We start from the raw sequence: 22,678 nt of genomic DNA on the forward strand, positions 1-22,678 counted from the left end.
AAGGGGTAGGGTGGGGGGCATGGGGGGCAGCCGAAAGGGAGGAAGTGAAACTGGGGTTGGTATGTTAAATGAAAAAATTTAAAGAAAAAGTAAAGAAATACAGGTTAAGTCACCCAAAGCTATCAAGCTCATAGTCATGTTAGGTATGTTTGCAGCATTGTACAGAGATATATTTTAGATAGATAAGTAATCTTCAGACACTGAATTCAAGGACTACAGAATGTGGCATCTAGGTGTTTTAATATCATAATACTTTTCCTGACATGAGATATGTCTGCTCTAGGCAGCACTGATCTACTTTTTAAAAAAATGATGATGAGCATTGAAGAAACTCCATATGGAGTTTGCTTTCTTTGTGGCAAGAGCTGGCCATTTGGCCAAGAAACTGACCTGGCCTCAACTACTGACAGCACCCTGTACAAACTGGACAAGCAGAACATAAAGAAAAGTCACTGTAGAACGTTTCCAAGGCAGGGTAGGAAGTCCTTCAAAACTTCATGCTTCTGAAAAAGGTCTGTCAGATATTCTAGGCCTGCAGGTAAAAGATGTATGCCCCAACATTGCAGAAGAACTTTGGGTGACTGGACAGGTTAGGGGCGTTGCTCCCAGCGCAGCAGCTGCTGGTGCACCGACGCCGCCTGCCTGCCCTTCTGCTCCGCCTCCAGCACCTTCTTGCCGGGCATCTCGGGCCGCCACCTCCGGCTACTGCTAGCACCTCGGGGCCGCCTCTCGGGCCCGTGCCCGCCGGGAGACAGGTGGGTCCGGTCCCTGACGCCCCGCTGCTACCGGGATCGCTAGGACCCAGCGCGGGCTTACCCCGGGATGACCTCCCACTGCTACCTGAGCACGAGTTGAGTTAGGACAGGAGGTGGACAAAGAGTATCTCAGTCGAGCTCAGGGACTCCCTTGGTCCTGCACTGTGGAAGAATGCTCTTAACTTTTGCTCAGACTGCAGAATCCGCAACAGTGACAATGGAACCCATTTCCTCTTAGCCAGGGATGAGGAACACAACGGAGGGCGACGCCTTAACTGAGATGGAGTGGGAGCAGCGGGACGTGCGGGCAGCGCCTCGGGGAGTATAGGAGACAAACACGCAGAAGCCCTAATGGCGAGCCTGGCGGGCCAAATCTCCACCTGCAGGAAATGACGCAGTGGCCATTCCTAATGGCGAGCCTGGCATGCCAAATCTCCACCTACAGGAAATGACGCCGTGGTCATTCCTAATGGCGAGCCTGGCGTGCCAAACCTCCACCTGCAGGAAATGACGCCGTGGTCATTCCTAATGGCGAGCCTGGAGTGCCAAACCTCCACCTGCAGGAAATGACGCCGTGGTCATTCCTAATGGCGAGCCTGGAGTGCCAAACCTCCACCTGCAGGAAATGACGCCGTGGTCATTCCCAATGGCGAGCCTGGCGTGCCAAACCTCCACCTGCAGGAAATGACGCCGTGGTCATTCCCAATGGCGAGCCTGGAGTGCCAAACCTCCACCTGCAGGAAATGACGCCGTGGTCATTCCCAATGGCGAGCCTGGCATGCCAAATCTCCACCTACAGGAAATGACGCCGTGGTCATTCCCAATGGCGAGCCTGGAGTGCCAAACCTCCACCTGCAGGAAATGACGCCGTGGTCATTCCCAATGGCGAGCCTGGCATGCCAAACCTCCACCTGCAGGAAATGACGCCGTGGTCATTCCCAATGGCGAGCCTGGAGTGCCAAACCTCCACCTGCAGGAAATGACGCCGTGGTCATTCCCAATGGCGAGCCTGGCGTGCCAAATCTCCACCTACAGGAAATGACGCCGTGGTCATTCCTAATGGCGAGCCTGGCGTGCCAAATCTCCACCTACAGGAAATGACGCCGTGGTCATTCCTTGCAGCTGAACGAGAAAGACTTTGCCGACTTCTTTGCGGGACGGAACACAGTAGCCACTGCTTTTGAGATGGATGTAGAGGAAGAGGAAAGCGGGCGAGGCCGGTGTGCAGTCTGAAGAACCAGGAATGGCCAACCAAGCGCTTTTAAGGCACAGGGAAGAAATTGGTAACAGATCTCGTGAGGGAACGAAAGTGGCATCATCTCCTGCTGCTAACGACGTAACTGAGCCAGAAGTGATATTTGAAGGACATGAAATAAGTGAGGATATTTGACCTATGACAGCTTTTGGAAGGGATGGAACTGCCTAAGAAAAAACTCCCAGAGACTGTTGGTTTGGGATCTCTGCCTTCACTCTGCTTTGTGCACAAGAGAGGATTGGCTGTTCAAGCATTAATTATAAGTTTCCGTGCTCCGTCGAAGCCTGTGAGAATCACCACGGAGCACTAGCGGAATTCTAAGCCACGGTGGAAGCTGATGGGTGCTTCAATACCCACGAGGACCTGTGGCCGCTGTGCTCAAGGATCGGTTCCACGCTCAACACGGGTACATGGAGCTGTTCCTAAGTTCATGTCCTGAAGGACAGTAAGACTTGAGCAGAGCCCCGGATGATACGGCTGAAGCAGGGAGCTCCTCATTTGCACATGTCTCTTGAGCGTGAGATATTAAGACCCAGCTGATTGGCAGCAACCGCGGAAGAAAGGATCTCGTCATCCAACCACAGTATTCATAAGGAAACCCCAAGGTGGAGTGTTTAGACCGAGAAAGATCCAGTTTAGGATTATGAAATGAGCTACACATTTAAAATTCTGTTTAAACAGCCCTGAAAAAAAAAACCCTCCTGTTCTTAGGTCCCCGTGTAAGGCAGGGTCCGCAGTCAGGAAGACAAACGGCTCGCGAGTCCTACTGTGTGGAACTGAGGCAGGAGACGGGCATGGAGTGCAGGGCTGAGGGAAGGAGGAATGGGAGCAGAGGAGATAAACATGAAGAAGGGGCAGGGCGGGGCGGGCAGGGGCTCAGCGGGTAGAGAGCTTGCCTAGCGGCTTCCAAGCCCAGTGCCGCATAAATTGTGGCACCGACCAGTCACCCAGGAAGAGAGGTCAGAGGGATCAGAAGTTCAAAGTCGTTTGCAGCTACAAGGGGGGGGTTCAAGGCCATCCTGGGCCGGAGGATTCTGCCTCAAAAGATAATGTAGGACCGAAGCACATTGCGAGATCTCAGGAAAACATTGCACTGAAGCTAATTATGCTGTATATAATTAATGTGCTGTATATAATTAATAAATTACCGCTTAAGAGAAAAGTGAGGGCTGGAAAGACACCTCAGCAGGTGAAGGCACCTGTCCACCATCCGGAAATCGTGAGTTCGATTCCTGGGACAACACGGTGGAAGGAGAAAAATGACTCCCCAATTTGTCCCCTGTCACGTGGACCTTGACAGAGGATCCTCAACACACGCACACAAGACATCGTAAAATGTAATAAAAGAACTGACAATTACGTGTACTCTGAGTGGCCATCATAGTAGCAACGATGAGAGTAAATACGGTGATGGTGGAGCCAGCTCCCTGCTCTTGAGCACAATTCTGAAGCACTTTGAGGGACAGGGAAAAGGCCTTCCACCACTCAACCCACCCGGATGCCACGTGACCCTGGAAATGGCAGGTGACCTCGGCAGCAACTGCCACTGACCCCACTGACCGTTACCCAACACCCATTTACTGGACCCGCGTGCCTCGGGAAGAGGCGAGTAATTGCCATCTCGGGGAACCAATGAGATGCAGCCATTCTCCGGGCTTATCCAATGGGGTTTGCAAAGGGTCCTCATACGCCAATGGGCCCTCTAGTGCATTCTCTGACCGAGGTTGCCGCTTTCAGGGAATCTGGGAGGAGACAGACACGAGATTGGAATCTATCAGGAGGGGCCTTCCAAGCCCGAGATCTGGTGAGGACATTTCTGGAGCCGCAAGGATTCTACAGATAAAAAGAGAAGCAGCAGTGAGGGACCAGACCCCTGAGACCCGAGGAGAGAGGGCGGTGAGGGCGAGCAGGGGGAAGGACTGAGCAGGGCCAGACAGTCTTGAGTCTGAAGCAGCAGGCTGGGCCTGGAATCCTGGGTCCGAGGGAGGGGGAGGCTCCATACATAGGCCTGAGTTAGATAAACAGGGGCTGAGTTCTTGGGGCTGAGGGAAACTGGACCCTGGATTCCCTCGTCTGAAGGAACGGGGATTTGGTCTTACGAAGCTGGGATTGATCTCCGGGTCTGGGTTCTCAAAGTCTCCGAGGTTTTGTGTCTGGGAAGCATCCGGGGAGTCGAAGGCCACCCATGACAGCAGGAGGAGGCCGGGGTTGCTGCTCCTTCATAAAGGGTGCTGGGTACTGTGCACTAAGGCCCGGAGAAGCCAAGTGGGCGACAGGAACTCTGGGTCCCCTGGGTGGGAGGAGCAGAAACCAGATGCCACATTCTTCAGACAGACACACAAGGGCGCTCAGAACTGGAGGTCTGGGGGAGCTGGGTGCTTAGAGCTGAGACTCTGAGGTCTGGAGAAGGTTCTGCTTGGGATCCGAAGTCCTCAGGCTTACAGCAGAGGACTTCCGGGCCCTGTATCCTGCATCTAGACACTGAGGGAACAGAGTTGCTGGGTTCCTGCTGTAAGGGGATCGATCTGTGGCTGAGTCTGAGAATTGTAAAACTCAAACAACTCAGGATAGACTGGCTTCACGTTCTCTTATACCCTAGAGTTAGCACAGGCAAAGACAGTTCTGTCCATCTGTCTGTCTGTCTGAAGGTCTCCTGTTCTCCATCAGTTCCAGGTCCTGGTCAGCTCTTCCCAGCCTCAGAGAAGCCATGGCAGCCTGCTGGGTCCACTGTTCACTGCTCCTCCTCCTGCTGGCCTTCACCCCCTACTCAGGTGAGGAGGCAGAGGGTGAGCCAGGGACACACCGTCATTGGATGTCCAAATGCTCTGCATGTCATTGATGTCCCTTAGCCACTGGAGAAGGAGGAAGTGATGACAGACGTGGCAGGAGAAGAGGAGGACAATGTGTGAGACACTCCTTACTCTGCAGACACGCTTTTCTCAGTGGACCCCTGCCCAAATTTCCAGAGAGAAAATCCAAGCCTTGCACGCCCCTTGGTCCTTCTTCAATAACGGTGCCACCAAATTGTCCCCCTGCCTTCCTCTTGTCCCTGTCTTGGCCAGAATAGTTCCACCACCCTAGAATGTAATTCGTTCTCCGTTTGTTCTCTGACACTATCCGATGTCCCTAGGCTGGAGGGCTATATACGCGCCACCGTGATGGAGAGTGGATGGGTTCATGGAGACACAGGAAGGACAAATCGCATGGGGACCTGCGGGCCATTCTAAGACTTCAGAAGGCTTTACATATATTTTCATTATGTGCAGGGTGTGTGTGTGTGTGTGTGTGTGTGTGTGTGTGTGGTCTGCCTGCCTGCCTGCAGTAAGGTATGTGCTCCCAATTGGTGGGTTTAAATGCAATATTTCAAAGAGAAGCAGGTGCTCTTAACCCCTAAGCTGTCTCTATAACCCTTTAAGAAGTCAGATTTGTTAAGTAGCAGACAGGGACCAACCGGAATTTTCTGTCTTCTGGAGGCTTCTCGGAGTTTCTCTGAGGTCTGGCATGATTACCTTATCCTTTAAATGGACCCTAGTGCCGTGTGGTAAATAGGGTGGGGGAGCAGTGAGGGTCTCAGAGAGACCCATGATGGGCAGGCAAAGGCCCTGGCGTCTTGCAGCTGGGTGGAGGCCTTAGAGGTGGTCACAGTGCTCAGGTTCCACAATTACATTACTGTGCAGCATGAGCCACAGGGTTTCCTGGAGAGTGCAACATGGGCTGGAGAGAAAACATGGATGAAAATCGGGGTTGTTCTGCGCCTTGTGCTACAAGGGGAAAGGAGCCACCTTTGAGCAAAATTGGGGGGATGTGGCGGGCGAGCAGGGAGAGTGCAGATCTGTTCTGCAGGAGCAGGGCAGCTGAGCTGCTCATTTGTCACCTGGGAAATGAGGACATGGCCAGCCCCCACCTGGGGGCCGTCAAGGAGGGTGAGAGTGCTTGTGGACACTCAGTCCCCTCCAGGAACTCCTGCACCGTGGGGCTCGTGAGATTGTGTGGTGATCACTGAGGTCCTTGGGGAAGGTCAGGTTCGAGGTCGTCCAACTAGACTGCTGTGTTCAACCCTGAGCCTAAGGAGACAGCCTAAATTCTGAGTCCAGCTCTGCCATCTACCGCCTGGGTGACATCAGGCAAAACCCGCAACACTTCCTGCCTCAGCGCCGCTACCTTGAGAATGCCGCCCCTTGCAGCGGGGTCGTGGTGAGGAAATGACACACGCAGGCAACGGTGAGGGCCGGAGCAGGGTTTGCAGCCCCAGTGCTCCAGAGACAGAGGCTGGAGGACTGCCAGCGCCTGGCCAGCCTGGACCACACGGCAAGAGCCTGTCTCAAACACAAAAGTGGGGGCGCGGTGGGCTCATCTGTGGAGAGCCTTTTCTGTACCCAGGCCCCAAGCAGGGCCCAATGCTCGCTGGAGGTCAACATAGCGATTTCATTCGAGTCTAGGGCTTCTCAGTCCTAAGAGACGCATTAGGCTAGGAGATGGCTCTGATGGCCAAGGGTCAGGCCAAATGAGTGAGCTCTTCTGTCACCGAGAGAGCCGGTATCAAAAGGGCTTGAAATCTGATTAAGGGAAATGCCTGGCGTTGAGCTCTGAGCACACACATGCGCACACACACTCCGGGAGAGCACCAACACACACACACACACACAGGCAGGGAGGGGTGAATCCAGGACACCTTCCTCATCATTCTGCCGGGACACGAAATCAGATGGGGAGTAGAGAATGGCTGAAGAGGAGCCTATGGCGGAGGAGCAAGCCTTCCTCAGGAGGCTGAGAGGAGCCGGGGTTCAGGGAGGAACAGGGTGAACGGAGCTGCGGGCTTGGAGGCCTGGACTTCTGAGCGAAAGGGATGTCACAGCCAGGGTGCAGGGAGTATGGCTTGGAGCATGATGGCTGCCCGTAGCCCGGAAGCTGGGGGACCACATGGGGGCTCCCTGACTCTCACAACCCCTGTGACTTCCCTCTCCACAGATACTATGACATGTTACAAAGGGGCCATGTTGAGGCTTGGCGTTGGCTTTGCCAAGGAAGCTGTCGAGTGGTCTGTATCAGCGACCCAAGTGTGTAAGCCTGAGGAGATTTGTCAGGAGACGCTCCTGCTTGTAGACGTAGGTGTGTGAGATGGGAGGGAGGGCTGCACCCCTGCCTGGGGCCAGCCCACCCCTGCCTGGGGCCAGCCCACCCCTGCATGGGGCCAGCCCACCCCTGCCTGGATTCTGTGTCCTGCAGTCCCCACCAAGCTTCCCTCATGCCTGGGCTCTCCTCTCCCTGTGCCTTGTCTTGCTGGGCGGTAGCCCCAAGCTCAGAGATGAGAGCAGTAGTAGGACAACCAGGGTGACCCCGATCAACCCCATCTTTAAAGGAGGACTGCTCTGCTGGGTGGGACTCGGTTGGTCCAGCACCTTGAGTTGCGGGATCCCCATCACCAGGTGAATTGGGCACGCCTGTAATCACAGGGCTGGGAAAGAAGAGACAATGAAATTGAAAGTCAATGCCAACCTCACCTATGTAGTGGGTTCAAGACCTGAGACTCTCAGGGCGAGAGAGAGAGAGAGAGAGAGAGAGAGAGAGGGAGGGAGGGAGGGAGGGAGGGAGGGAGGGAGGGAGGGAGGGAGGGAGGGAGGGAGGGAGGGAGGGAGGGAGGGAGGGAGGGAGGGGGGGAGAGGGGAGAGAGAGAGAGAGAGAGGCAAGGAGCTAAAGAAACAGAGAAGGGAGGAAGGGAGGGAGGGAGGAAAGGAGGGAGGGAGGGAGGGAGGGAGGGAGGGAGGGGGAGGGGAAGCTGAGCCCACTTTGGGACTCTGCTAATCCACTGAGTCCTTTGCAGCTTTGCAGGGAAGAGGACAGGAGGGAGGAACAGCACAGGGAGAGCTGGGGGCGTGAAGGGCGGGGCGTGGAGAGGAATCCAGAGAGGAGAGGTGAGCCTGAGCACAGTGAGGCTGCAGCCTGGAGGAGGACACACTGTGTGCACACTGCGTGCAGCAGGATCTGCAAGGGGCGGGGCAGAGGCAGCCGGGCTTGAGCCCCAGGCTTTGGCTGACACAGGACGTGCTGTGTCCCATATTCACTGGGGATCGTGCTGTCCCTGAGACTGGGAACATCAAGGGACTGAGGACTGGGCTCCCAGGCCTGGCCATCCTCCCCATCCAGCTCAGCTCACTCTCTCTTACCCCCGCAGGACCAAGAACACTCCTAGTGGGGAGCAAAGGTCCCAGCAACCCTGGGGATCACGCGAATGAATTTACCAGGCAGTATGCCAGTGGACCTGGAATAGTGGCCGCCTCTTACTTCAAGTCGTGTGACACTGATCTGTGCAACCATGCTAACACCAGCCAAGTCCTGCTTAAGCACCTCCTCCCTCCAAGTATGGGATCCGGGGACAGGGCACTTCAGGGGCTGCCCGTGGGTGCAGCTGAGAGTATACTGTGCAGCCTCTGCCTCTGCCTCCTCAGACTCCACTAGCCCAGGAACCGCCCAGTGTCCAGTCTGCTTGAATTTTCAAGGTTCCTGCACTCGAAATTCCAACTACGTCCACTGTCCTAAGGGCACTCATTGCTACACAGGTGACATTAAGGTTAAGGGAGGTGAGTGCTGCAGGATGTACCCCCAGGATGAGGGAGGCCGAGGCCATGACTCCAGGGACTCAGCGGAAGGGACGGGGGGGGGTCGGCTAACTCCTGGGTCTGAGCGGTGAGGTCAGAGGCCTGGAATGCTGCAGCAGAAAGAGTGTGGCTGGACTCTAGAACCTGGGTCTGAGGGAAAATTTTGGACCTTGGCTCCTGGGTCCACAGGAGAAGGGCTGGAGGCTGGGCTCCTGGATATGAGGTGTTTTAGGTTTACTGAACTATCCCTCTCTGCCCCTTCCTCCTGACTGGACCTTCATCTTCCAGGGGGATTCAGTGCCACGTTTAGCATTGATGGGTGCCTGCGCTCTCCTGATAAAACCTTACTGAAAGGCAAAGACACAATTGGCATCTTCTCCGTGGTGGAAAAGCTTGACATGTCACTGACTGCAAATTCCTTCTCACATCTGTTTGTCCCTGGCACCGCCCTGGTCTGGCTGTTGGGGCTGTGGCTTTTCTTAGCCCTGTGTCTGTAGGGCTCCATCCTCTCTGCTCAACCCGTTTCCCGGTGATTCCGAATCCCTGTTGGCCCCCACACCCCGTTGTCTTCTGATGGGATAACCTGAGACCTTACACTTGCAACGGCCTGCTCATGCTGTCCCAATGCCCACGTCACACACCCCACACCTCTGCCTCTGATATGTCTGAGCTCACCCTGCACCACAGCCGACACCCATGAAATAACAGTGTCACTTTTGATCCCCCAAGTACTGGGTTTCTTGAGAGGAAATGGTGGCGCTCACTGGGATCCACTGAGAGACATATGCAGGAGGCCAGGGAGTTGTCCGGTCCTAGCCTCTCTGAGAGGCGTGTGTCACAGTTCTTTCACGTTAGAGTCTGTGGCTCCTGGGGTACAATGTGCCTCCTGAGAGGGCCGGGAAACCAGACCAGAGCCATGACAGGTTCTAGTAGCCCTCACAGAGTCCAGGCTTCAGTTTCAGTGCACTAGAACTGGCTGAAGCTCAGTTAGCAGTACTCGGGAAAGCCACAACTTAGGGCAACCAATCATCCGGCACCCCACAGCCTCTGCAGCTGGAAGGTGCCTCAGCACTGGAGGCCACAGATCAGCCCAGAGACTAAACTTTCCCCCACCAGCCAGCCCAGAGACTAAACTTTCCTCCACCAGCCAGCCCAGAGACTAAACTTTCCTCCACCAGTCAGCCCAGAGACTAAACTTTCCCCCACCAGCCAGCCCAGAGACTAAACTTTCCCCCACCAGCCAGCCCAGAGACTAAACTTTCCCCCACCAGCCAGCCCAGAGACTAAACTTTCCCCCACCAGCCAGCCCAGAGACTAAACTTTCCCCCACCAGTCAGCCCAGAGACTAAACTTTCCCCCACCAGCCAGCCCAGAGACTAAACTTTCCCCCACCAGCCAGCCCAGAGACTAAACTTTCCTCCACCAATCAACCCAGGGACTAAACTTTCCCCCACCAGTCAGCCCAGAGACTAAACTTTCCTCCACCAATCAACCCAGGGACTAAACTTTCCCCCACCAGTCAGCCCAGAGACTAAACTTTCCTCCACCAATCAACCCAGAGACTAAACTTTCCTCCACCAATCAGCCCAGAGACTAAACTTTCCCCCACCAGCCAGCCCAGATTAATCCCTCCTCCTTTGAGCTCCCCTACTCCATTTAAAAGAAGCTTATGACCATCCTTTGGGGTCACTATTTGCCACCCCAACTTGTTGGAAACAATAAACCCCCTTGCTTATTCCGTACATGACTGTTAGTCTTTTCTTGGCGGCTTCTCTCAGACCTTAACACCTGCAATCTCCTGAGTGACCCCCATGCTCTCTCAGGCAGTGAAATGTTCCGGCTGCTTTGTGTTTCTCTGCATGGGGTAGCCAAGGAAGCATGCTTGACTGTCAGACACGGAAGGTGACGGGACACCTGGTATTAGACATCCATCTGTGTACCCTGGATAGCTTACACACTTCATTGTATCCTGGCAGCTGCAGCCATTACGTTCTGCTTCTGACAAGAGGATAAAAGGTCTGATTACTCTCCATAAAATGTCCACAGCCTCCGTCTTGCTGTGCACCCTCCGACCAGCCTAGTGTAATTTCTCTCTGACATAACAGGCGACATTGGCCAGGTAGTGAGTAGGGGCACTTACAGGTCTGGCCTCCATGGTGCTGTGTGACAAAGTGTTTCCTGGTGAGACTCAACATACGCATGTATGCACCCTAGATTTGACACCTTGACAGAACAAAATAAGATACCACCAAAGTTCAACTTGGTGAACCAATGGGTGTGACATCGGGGTTACTTACAGTTCTATGTATGGGTCAGGAATCACAGGAGCAGAAATGACTCAGAGGCAGCTCATCACCTAAGCCCACCCCGGCATGAGTGACAGCTCACAGAGCTGGGAACCTGGAGCGCTCTGCACAGCCTGCAGGCCGCTCAGCAGGGTGGAAGTGTCTTTTCCAGGTGCCTCAGTTGGTCTGAACCTCTTGCAGGTGGCTCCTCTGGGTTCTGCTTCTTCCAGGCAGTTGGTCTGGTCTGGTCTCCTTTGCAACTATTACTGCCTGCCCTGTCAGGGAGCAGCCTGGTCAGGTCTGGTTGGCTTCAGGAACTTCCTGAGCCTATTTTGAGTTGTTTAGCTTTCTGCTTAAGGAGCTTCCCTGCAGGGTGGGATGTTTCCATCTCTAGGAAACTTACACAGCGCTTGGGTTACTCCAAGGCAAGGCTTCTTTCCAACCTGTGGCCCACAGAGCCATCATGATCCTAAAGCCCTGGGCCTCTCTGTGACCTGGGAGGTCACTGGTCACTGGGCCTTACCTGTGACCCTCAGCTTCTCTTGTGTGTGTGGATTAGGTTCTCTCCTTCTGCAGTGTGGATTCTGGGCCACTGGACTCACTACCTCAGGCTTGGAGGCGGGTGCCATTGCCCAAATGAACTATCTCACTGACTGACACTTTTTAGAGTTTCATTCTGGGCCAAAACTTGCAACCTGCCCAGCAGTGGCTCTGTGAGGAAGGAGCCAGGACCTCATATTCCAATGTCACTGTCCTGTCCTTTGGACACACCATTACCTGACACCCACAAGGACACTCAGGACGACTGAATCTGGAGAGGCAGAAGAGTCCATGTGGGTCCACACAGCATCCTCAGTGGATTAATTAATTTCCTCATTGCCATCGTGCGAACCTGAAAACAAGCTGAATGGAGGGAAGACTTCCTGGCAGGATCATTGTGGGGGAAGTGTGGTAACAGTGGTGGGGCATGAAACTGGGACCTTCTTGTCTCTAAGGACCCAAAACCAGGGAGACAGGAATGACGGTCCAGCCACAGCATGGTGCCCCATTGTCCCCACTCCATTAACCCGCTCTGGAAACACACCCAGCAGACAGACACACCCCAAAGGTTGCTGCATGGATGCCCCAGCTGTCTCTCAATCTCATCCCTGCATGGATGCCCCAGCTGTCTCTCAGTCTCATTCCTTCATGGGTGCCCCAGCTGTCTCTCAATCTCATTCCTTAGGAAAAGATACTAACCACTGTGCTTATCACCCACCCTTCTTGGTCCATATGTTGGAGTCTTCCATGCAGAAGGCATGCTATGGCATGAGCCATTGCTCCAGCTGGTGACGCCATGTAATAATCACAGTGTCCACCTTAGTTCAAGGGTTACACAGAAGAGCAGCTCAGGTCGGGGTGACAGCTGCCTTTGGCTAGCCACCTCACCTCCCCCACAGCCTGCTTCTGCATCCCATCCTGGGCTCATAGCTGTGTGCCAGTGTTGGACCCCAACCCCCACAGGGTACAAGTCCATCCTGTTTTCTAGTCCTGGCTTCCTGCCCTGGCCTTGACCCTCTGACATCAACATCCAGTAGGAGGAAAACAAGATCTCTTCTACCTGGGGTTTTTCCGCTGTGCTGTAAACCTGTATATAAAGCTCCTTCCTCTTACAATAAAGAGACTTCTTAGCACTTGCAATGAAGACACACACACACACACACACACACACACACATTCTCCTGGCAATAAAGGCAACACATGCATTCTCTTAGTACAAACACAAACAGCTGGACGTCTTGTCTTTCTTTTCCTGATAACCTCGGAGTTGCGTGTGGCATGGGTGCCGCAATTGGAGGTCCCACCGAGATCCAGAGAGACTTGGAAAGACTGGGAAAGACTGGCCAGAAAGAAGACTCAGGAGAGGAGTGACTCAAAAAAGAAAAGATTTAAAAATAGGTACCTCAACTTCTAACAGTAAAATTGAATGGTCAAATCTCCAGGCTTTTGCCTGAGAGATCACCTTCTAAGAAGAAGGTGTATTGAATTAATCTCCAGCCTTCGCCCGATCCACTGAGTTTGGGAAAGTAAGGGGAAACTGAGAGATCGCCCTCAGTTGAAGGGTGGGTTGGATTCAATCTCCAGGCCTTCGCCTGACACCAAGGTCGGGAAAGAAAGGGGAACCTGAGAGATCACCCTCAGTTGGAGGATGGATTAAAAGTGAGTGAATTGAAAATTGGTAACAGTTAATAAACGAGGTACTGGTATTAAGTTAAAGAAAAGGAAAAGATAAAAGTATATGGAATGAAAAATACACAGAGAGTCTGAATACTGTGTACAGTTGTGTTGTCTTTAAATTGTTTAATTGCTAAGGAAGGAACAAAAACTGCTAAAAGACATTTGATTATTAATGCTGCTAAATTAATCCAACTTATATATTTTGAAAATGCTTTGACTTCTAAATTTAAATATAAGGATAGGTTACTTGGGAAAAGAATTTCTGCTTTTGTTTCCACAGAACATAAAAAGCTGTGGGTTCCTTCCAGACTAGTATGGTTTGATGAAGCAAGACCATCTGAAGCAGTGGCCCAGATGATCCAACATCTAAAACAGCTGAGATGATGCAGCCTTACAGACCACAAAAACAAGAACTTCAACAGGTTTCTGGGTTTTGTTTTGTTTTTGTCATGATCCCCATGGTATTTCAGCGCCCCTTAACAGCAGGAAGTAGTTTGGAAAGAACGACGCCCACATTCCCAATTATTATTTATCAATGCTTGTTTACATTTATACAGGGTTGGTTATTGATACTAAGATGGGCATTAACGTCCTAGTCACCTGAGATAGGTGCTAATTTATATATAAAGAAAGGGGGAGATGTTGGGCCCCAACCCCACGGGGCCTCTGTGAGTTGCTGGTCAGCCTACAAGTGCAACTTGTTTTCCAGTCCAAGTGCTTCCTGTTTTCTAGTCCTGGCTTCCTGCCCTGGCCTTGACCCTCTGGCATCAACATCCAGCAGAAGGAAAACATGCTCTCTTCTACCTGGGGTTTTTCCACAGTGCTGTAAACCTGTATATAAAGCTCCTCCCTCCTACAAGGGAGAGACCTCTTAGCACTTGCAATGAAGACACACACACACATACACACACATTCTCCTGGCAATAAAGGCAGCTCATGCATTCTCTTAGTACAAACAAGTGGACGTCTGGTCTTTCTTTTCCTGATACCTCAGAATTGCTTGTGGCAAGGCGCCGCATGCCAGCACAGTGTGGCAATGCAAAATCAGAGCCCTGGAGAAACAGATGCTGCAGGACAGAGGGACAGACCTGCACGGCCAACGCATTGTTGGGGCTGGAGAGACAGCTGTGGAGTCAGAGGTCCATTCTGCTCTTGGAGAGGACACCAGCTTGGTTCCCAGCACCCAGGTTGAATGCTCACAACCATGCACAATTCTAGCTCTAGGGATTGCAGCATGCTCACCTGGACTCTGCACTCACGTGTATGTGCATGGGAACGTTGATCAAAATAATTGTTTTATTTTTCCAGACAGGGTTACTGTGTGAAACAGCCCTGGATATCCTGGAACTCGGTCTGCAAACCAGGCTGGCCTTGAACTCACAGAGAATCACCTGCATCAGCCTCCCCAGTGCTGGGATTAAAACAGTATACCACCAACGCCTGGCTATAGACATATTTTTAAAGAAACACATAGTGACAACCTGTAAGATGACATGTTAGTGTATAGTGCACATCTCTGAAATCCCAACACTTGGGAGGCTAAGGAGGTTTTTGAAATTTAAGGACAGCCATGCATTGGTGGCCCATGCTTTTAATCCCAGCACTTGGGAAACAGAGGCAGGTGGATCTCCAAGTTTGAGGCCAGTCTGAGCTACAGAGTGAGTTTCAGGACAGTCAGGGCTACATAAAGAATCCTAGTCTCAAAAAAATAAGTAATATTTGATGCAAAACAGGACTAAGAGCAAAGATCTGTGGAATGGGGGAAATCCACTTATAAAAGTTAGTTCAGGGTCACAGATCTGGTGTGATGGCACATACCTTTAATTCCAGCACTTGGAAGGCAGAGGCTGGTAGATCTCTGAGTTCAAGGCCAGCCTGGTAAATGGAGACAGTTGTAGGACAGCCAGGGTTGCACAGGAAAACCCTGTCTCCAAGAAAAGAAAATTCAGAATAACAAAACGGAGGCAGTGAGAGGTTGTAGGAGTGAACCCCACAAAGCTATCTGCCCATGAGAGTGGGGACATGTAAGCTGACACAGGTAGATATAAAAGGAAGTGAAAGGAAAAGGAACCTCCCTTTTTTTCTCTTGGAAGCCAGCCACGCTTCTAACTCCTGGTTTGTGCGACTCTCTCTCTCTGGTAAATAAATATATTGTTTTCCTTATAGCATCGAATGTCCTCATTAAGAGGTGAGACATGGTGGCTCACACCTCTTACATTAAGAGAAGCAAGATGAAGCAGAGGCAAGAGAATCACAAGTTCAAGGTCAACCTGGTCTATCTATGCAGTACCACATCAGCCGAAGCTGTTACTATACAGTGAGATCTGTCTCAAGGAAATTAAATAGATAAAAACCTCAGGACGCTGCAAACTTGGCTCTGGCAGGTCCAATGTCTGAGGAATTCTGTGAGCACATTTACAGGAAAGGGTTCTCTATGAGACAACGAGAAAGCTCCCTTCCGAATAAGCCGACCCCTGATCAGAAGCCACCCTCACTCACTCTTTGGTTTCACGGTGTGGTGGTTTGAGTAAGGAAAGCCCCATAGGCTCATCCACTTGACTGTTTAGTCTTCAGGGAGTGGCACTTATTGAGAAGGATTGGGTGTGGCTTTCTGGAGTAGGTGTGGCCTTGTTGGAGATAGTGTGACACAGGGGTGGGCTTTGACTTTTCAAAAGCCCCAAACACCCAGTGGCTCTCTCTTCCAGTTATAGAATTCTCAGCTACTTTGCCTGCCTGCTTGCAAGCAAGCCCTATGAAATGCTCTCTCTCTCCTAAGAGTTGTCAAGGTCATGGTGTCTCCATAGCATCGGAGCACTGAGTAAACATACAGTGCTCAGAACTAGCGATTTCCCAGGGAAGAGGAAGAAAAAGGCTCCATCTTTATCTGTCATTCCCATGGTGTGCTTACTAAACATACAGTGCTCAGAACTAGCGATTTCCCGGGGAAGAGGAAGAAAAAGGCTCCATCTTTGACTACTCTCCACTCTGAGGCTCCACTCGTTTCAAAATGAAAAGAGAAAACGGATTTTGGTTGTAAGCATTTCCAGTGTACAGTGATCAAGCTGTTGGCAGCAGATCTCCAGAACACACGGGCACTCCACCATTTGAGAACAACCCCAAAGGGGTTGGCTATAGGGTGCCCATCTCCCATGCGTAAAGCAGCCATTTGAGCCCCAGCACTGTATGTCGGGGTACATGCCTGCAACCCCAGAACTTAGGAGGTGGAAGCAGAAGGATAGAAACTTCCAGGCTGTCTTCTCTGGCAACTCTATGAGTTCAAGACCAGCCAAGCTTCATGAGGCCCTGTTTGGAAACAATTCCAATCCAGGTGAGGTACAAACCTCTAACTGTAACACCTGAGAAACAGAAGCAGGGGTACCCCAAAAAAATTGAGGACCTACCTACCTGGGAACACTCTGTCATAAAATAATGAATAGAAATTCTCAAAAGAAATGTACTTCCACCATATAGCTGGGGCAAGGATAAGTGACACCAAAAACATTGAATCCTTAGTTTAAAAATTCAGTTTAAAGGCCGGGTGGTGGTGGCACACACCTTTAATCCCAGCACTTGGGAAGCAGAAGCAGGCCTCTGAGTTTGAGGCCAGCCTGGTTCAGTGGTTAAGAGTACCAGCTGCTCTTCCAGAGGACCCAGGTGGAATTCCAACACCCACAGAGCAGCTCCCAACTGTAACGCCTGTTCCAGGGGATCTGGTGCCCTCTTCTGGCCTCTGTAAGCACCACGCACACAAGTGGTACCCAGAAATACATGCAGGCAAACACTCACACACATAGCAAGATAAAAATATTCACTCACACAAACGTGTGCTTTTTCACCTGTATGATAACACACTCTCACAAGGTCGCTGTTCCCTTCCTTTGCAGGCAAGGGGCCGAGCAGCTGTGTGGAACAGCGCGATCGCCTCCGACCCCATGTGATGCTTCTGAGCCAAAGAGCAAATCAACCGCTTCCGCTGGCCGTGGAACCCCCAGCCTGCCCAGCATGATCGCGGCGCCAGTCACAGCGGCAGCGAGTCACCAGCAGATGAAGACGACGTGGAGTGTGCAGTGCAGTACTAAGCGGTTATCAACAAAAGCCTCCCATTCTTAGCTCCCCGTGTAAGGCAGGGTCCGCAGTCAGGACGACAAACGGCTCGCGAGTCCTACTGTGTGGAACTGAGGCAGGAGACGGGCATGGAGTGCAGGGCTGAGGGAAGGAGGAAAGGGAGCAGAGGAGATAAACATGAAGAAGGGGCGGGGCGGGGAGGGGCGGGGCTCGGCGGGTAGAGAGCTTGCCTAGCGGCTTCCACGCCCAGTGCCGCATAAATGGTGGCAGCGACCAGTCACCCAGGAAGAGAGGTCAGAGGGATCAGGAGTTCAAAGTCGTTTGCAGCTACAAGGGGGGTTCAAGGCCATCCTGGGCTAGAAGACTGCCTTGAAAAGAAAAAGCAGTATTTGAACAACGTAAATCACATGCATTTATTAAAAGATTGCAACGATTTGTTTTCAATAATAAAAGAGAAGAAAGAGGAAGGAAGAAGACGATGGTGGTGGTGGTGGTGATTTGAGGGCCAGCAAGATGACTGGAGGTAAAGGTACCGGCACTAAACCTAACAGCCGCGAGTTTGATCCCCAGGACCCCCAAGCCGGCAGTACCGCGCTGACAACCTCCAAGCTCCAGGCGTGTGTCCACACACACACACACACACACACACACACACACACACACACACACACACACGAAGACCCACGCCCACAGAATAAATCAAAATACATTCAAAGCGCGCATTAAACGCGTGCGAATGTTCGTCTGGTTCTCGGAGGAGGACCATCCTCTCTCTGCTCAGCCCTCCAGGACTGGGCGGGAGGATGGAGGAGCCGGAGGAAGGCAAGCTGACACGTGGTGGCTGGAGCCACCGGGTGGCTGCCAGGCCAGGGGCAGGGCGAGGAGCACGAGAGACCCTTCTGGTGGGTATTTAGTTCGCGGGGCAAAGGCCAAGTTTGCTACCGAGCACAGGGGGGGGGGGGCAGGCCACAAGCTCCGCGTGCAAACCTCGGGGGCGCCACAGCCAGGGGGCGCATGCGCGCGTGCCTTGGGGGGGGACACCGGCCAAGTGATTGGCTTCTCCGGGGACCAATGGGATGCAGCGGCTCCCCAAGGCTCGCCCAATAAGACCACGCGACGAGTCCTCCTCCACCAATGGGACCTCGAGTATCGGGGACCGGGGTGGCCCCGCCTTCCGTGCTTTCTGGAGTCGCGCCAGCACACGGTACCGGTCGCCGTCGAAGCTGGGCGAGCGGAGGACACGCGCTGCGATCTGAGAGACCTTTGTCGCCTTAAAAAAGAAAAGGAAGGGTGCGGGCCCCCGCGTTCCCCGAGCCCGAGGGACGGAGCTAGATGGAATGAGGGAGGAGGGGCCCCCGGGTCTCGGGGAGGACGGCTGGGAACGCGGGGTCTGAGCGAGCGGGGAGCTGCGGGCCGGGAGCCCAGGTCTGGGGGCCAAGGGCCGACTTTGAGGGAGGAGGACGGGAGGGAGGGGAGGCTGCCGTGGGTCCCCGGAGCCTGAGGGACCAGGCTGGCTGGCTCTGGGGGCGGGGCGGGGCGGCTAAACTTCAACTGCTGAACCCCAGGGGGAAGGGAACAGAGCTCTCAGCATTTGAGTCCTCGTGAAACTGGGTCCTCGGGGCCGAGGCACTGAGGCCTTGAGAGATATGCTGTGGGTCTGGACCTCTTGAGGCTTAAGGCAGAGGGCTCCCGGGGCTGCTCTCCTGGAAGGAAGAAAGAGAGCTGCCAAATCCTTGTCGGTGGCTGTCGGTGGCTGGGTCCTAGAACTGAGGAACTTAGGCCCAAGGAACCTGCGACCTTGCTGGTAACACACCAGGCACCTCATGGCCTTGCGTGGCGTAAATCTACCATAACGTGGACACTTGGGGAAGGCTGGCATTTGGTCCCCGTCTGTCTGCTTGAATTGTCTCCTGTTCTTCAGTTCCAGGTCCTGGTCAGCTCTTCCCAGTCTGAGACGCCATGGCAGCCTGCTGGGTCCACTATTTACTCCTCCTGCTGCTGGGAGTCTCCCACCAGACTCGTACGTGTGGGACCTAGGGGGAGCAGCCGATCCCGCAGAGGGGGGTTTCTGGCGGGAAGAGGCCACCCCACAGAGAGGAGCGATTGGTTTCTCGGTTTTGTTGTTCTGTTTTTTTGTTTTGTTTTTACCTCATCTTCCCAGTGGCCCAAAGTCTACAATGTGCGGTCAGCAAAGTCCTGCGTTTAGAAGACGATCCAAGCCGAACCTTTAACTGGACTTCAAAGCCTGACAAGGTTGAGACGTGCAACCCTGGAGAGCTTTGCCAGGAAACCGTACTGTTGATTAAAGCAGGTAAGGCCGGGCCAGTGCGGCGGTCCAGGCACTGACTCCTCCTTGCCGGTGGCAGCAAGTTTGGTGTCCAGGCCTCCAGCCCATCTCTTCAGCCTCGTTTCTAGCTTCCCCCTGCCATGCACACAGAGTTCCATTCGTCACCAACATCGCGACCCTATTAGCAGTGTGGAGGGGGGCTGGGCCGTTAGCTTGGTCAGTGAGGCGCTTGCCTTGAATACATACGGATCTCAGCTGAATCCCCAGAGCCCGCAATGAATTCGCGCCGCCAGCGCTGGGGAGGCAGGCAGGGACAGAGGGATCCCTTGGGCTTGAGGAAGAGGGTAGCCATGTTGTCTGCTGTCTCCCAGCTGAGCGTCAGGCCCCCCCCCCATCCGCCTTCTCTGCTCCCTGTCTCGCAGAGGGAACCAAGACTGCGGTTGTGGCCAGTAAGGGCTGTGCCTCTCGAGAGATAGAAGCAGTGACTTTCATCCAATACACGCCACCTCCCGGCGTGATCGCCATCTCCTACAGTAACTACTGCAACAGCTCCCTCTGCAACAACAGCAAGAACGTCTCTCTGTTCTGGAAACCACCAGACACCACAGGTACCTGGGGGGGGGGGATGGGCACGCCTCTCTTCTCTCATGTTTCTGCTTGCCGTGGGGCCTCAGTGGGTCTCCAGGCCCCTTTCTGAGCCCCCCCCCCCGGCAGAGGGACATCAGGGAAGGCCGCACAGTCAACTAGGGCTGTGGTCATCCAGCATTAAGGACTCTCCATGGGTTTCTGAGCAGATGGTGGCATTCACTTTAAGAGTGTGGGCTCCTTACTGCCAGGCGCCAACAGTCCAGTCCCCCAGTTCGGCCTCCAGGCCTGCAGCCGTCCGCCTGGCTCTCGCCTCTTTTGTGCCCATGTTGTATCCTAGACTCCCGGTCACACTTGAACACTAGAGATGGGTCAGTAGGCAAAGCACTTGCCCTGCAAGCCTGGGGACCTGCGCTCCTTTCCCCAGACCTGCCAGGCGTGGCACCATGAGCTTGCAATCCCAGCTCTCAGACGTGGACGGAGATGGGAGGACCCTTTGGGTTTCCTGGCCAGCCGGGCTGGCCTAATTGGTGGGCGCCAAGGCAGTGGGAGAGCCTGATTCTGAGAAGGTGAAGAGCGTGCCTGAGGACGCCTGAGGTTGTCCTCAGACCTCCGCACACTAATGCCCATGCACCCATACTGCATACGCTTAAAAAGTGATTTTTTTCTTAATGTAGATGTTGCAAGTCATTAAAAAAAAAAACAGTGATACATGTTCTCCCTGCCTGTGCTTCCCACCTGAACAGCAACCCTGTCCCATCTCTGTCAAACCCATCCTCACATAACAGCTTCCTTCTCAGTTTGGATCCCAGCTCCTCAGAGATGCTCCCTGAGGCATCTTACATAGCTCGTGTTCTCCGTTTCTTTCCCTTATCTTGAGTGCAGTACTGAGTTGTGATACCACTGATCACCCCCAAATCCTTCTGCTAGAGCTGTTCTTCCAGCCTGTCACAAGTGTAGGCAGGGTGTGGAAGTCATGTGGTCTCGGGTTTCTTTTAGTGTGTGTGGGTCTGTGTGAGCGTGTGTGTGTGTGTGTGTGTGTGTGTGTGTGTGTGTGTGTTCAAACATGCACATGTGTGAAGTCAGAAGACAGCTTAGAGAGTTGGTTTTCCTCCTTCGCCTTTGTACGGGTGTGGGGGATTGAACCCAGGTCTCCAGGCTTGCACAGTAAGTGCCTGTGCCTGCTGCACCGTCCCAACAGCCCAGTGGCTGAGGTTCTGATGAAAAGAAAACCAGCTGGGAAGGGTAAGCGGGACTCAGTAGCGGGTTGGTTAGTGTGGTGTCTCCAGGACACAGGTGGGGAGAGAAGGCAGCCAGGACAGGCTCGTGGACACAGGAGGTGGACACAGCCTTAACTTTCCCTCTCCTTTTCCCTATCCAGCAACTTCCAAAATATTGGGAGCCCTCAGCTGCCCAACATGTGTGGCTCTGGGGTCGTGTTCCAGTGCCCCGTCAATGCCCTGTGCCAACAGTACAACTCAGTGCTATCAAGGAAAAATTGAGCTCTCCGGAGGTAAAGGCCCCTCAAGGTTCTGACACTCCGGGATCCAGAGGTGAGGGAAGACTGGGCTCACCATTCCCTAAACCTGTGTCTCTGTCGCCCCATCCCCTCTGGCTCGTAGGAGGAATGGACTCCGTTTTGCATATTAAAGGCTGCACCACTGCGATTGGCTGCAGACTCATGGCGGCAATTACCTCAGTGGGGCCCATGACAGTAAAGGAGACTTGCAGCTACCACTCGCTCCTTCAGCCCAGGAAGGCAGAAGAAAGTCGGGCCTCCTGGAGGTCCACCTCACTGTGGGTGCTGGAGCTCCTGCTGCCCGCTGTGCTGGTGGCCCTCACCCACTTCCCCTGAGAGGGCACTGTCGGAGTCTGGCTGCTGACCTCCAATTTGAAGAAGAATGGGGTGGGCTTGAGGGGCAGAGAAACGGGATGTGTATTTGACACAAAGAATAAACTTAGTGCTTTGTTGTTAGATCTGGTGTGTGGCGAGGGGAGAGGCTGGGGAATGGGAGCCCAAGGACAACTTTCAGAAGTGAGCTTTCTCCTTCCACCATGTGGGCCCCAGGGACTAGAACTCAGGTCATCCGGCTTGGTGGCCACACTTGTAGCCAGGGAGCCCTTTCACCTACCCGAAGTGGTGATTCGTGTGTGCTTCAAGCCATGCAGAGGGGTTTCCGTGCTGAAGAAGGACTGCTAATGTGTTGTCCCTAACACGTCCTCCGGGTAAGGGAACAGTTTGCATAAATTTGAGCTGAAGAAGGACTGCTAATGTGTTGTCCCTAACGCGTCCTCCGGGTAAGGGAACGGTTTGCATAAATTTCAATCTCTCCCATTCACAGCTGTAGGCAGAGATGGTACGCGGCTGTAGTCCCGGTACTCAGGGAATATCAGGTGCACCTGCTCAACATGGCAAGCCCCTGCTCAGAAAGCAGCTGCATGGTGGTGGCGCACACCTTTAATCTCAGCAATCCAGAGGCAGAGACAGGCACATCTCTGGGTGTTCCAGGCCAGCCTGGTCTACAGAGTGAGCTTCAGGACAACCAGGACTACACAGTGAGACCATATATCAATGTATGTATGTATGTATGTATGTACGTACGTGCGTACACACACATACACACACATGAGAG

General features: G+C 53.3%; 2 protein-coding genes and 1 pseudogene across 2 annotated transcripts; all 3 read left to right on the top strand.

The window, feature by feature from the left end:
* Positions 1-999: 999 nt before the first annotated feature.
* On the top strand, positions 1,000-2,849 carry LOC106023284 (annotated as a pseudogene).
* A 728-nt stretch (positions 2,850-3,577) lies between these two features.
* Positions 3,578-10,348, top strand: LOC101826332 (CD177 antigen). Its single transcript, XM_040734650.1, is given in 7 exon segments — positions 3,578-3,814; positions 4,678-4,781; positions 6,979-7,119; positions 8,183-8,368; positions 8,457-8,588; positions 8,895-9,074; positions 9,077-10,348. Coding segments are annotated over 6 exon segments (807 nt in total). The 5' UTR covers positions 3,578-3,814; positions 4,678-4,717; the 3' UTR covers positions 9,181-10,348.
* Positions 10,349-18,355: 8,007 nt separating this feature from the next.
* On the top strand, positions 18,356-22,020 carry LOC121135561 (testis-expressed protein 101). The gene is made up of 6 exons (XM_040734595.1): positions 18,356-18,463; positions 19,095-19,193; positions 19,335-19,484; positions 19,883-20,068; positions 21,427-21,558; positions 21,668-22,020. The coding sequence occupies exons 2-6, from the start codon at positions 19,133-19,135 to the stop codon at positions 21,898-21,900; spliced, it is 762 nt and encodes a 253-aa protein (XP_040590529.1). The 5' UTR covers positions 18,356-18,463; positions 19,095-19,132; the 3' UTR covers positions 21,901-22,020.
* The last annotated feature ends 658 nt before the right edge of the window (positions 22,021-22,678 follow it).

Source organism: Mesocricetus auratus, unplaced genomic scaffold (assembly GCF_017639785.1).
Source record: "Mesocricetus auratus isolate SY011 unplaced genomic scaffold, BCM_Maur_2.0 Super-Scaffold_100038, whole genome shotgun sequence".
Lineage (NCBI taxonomy): Eukaryota > Metazoa > Chordata > Mammalia > Rodentia > Cricetidae > Mesocricetus > Mesocricetus auratus.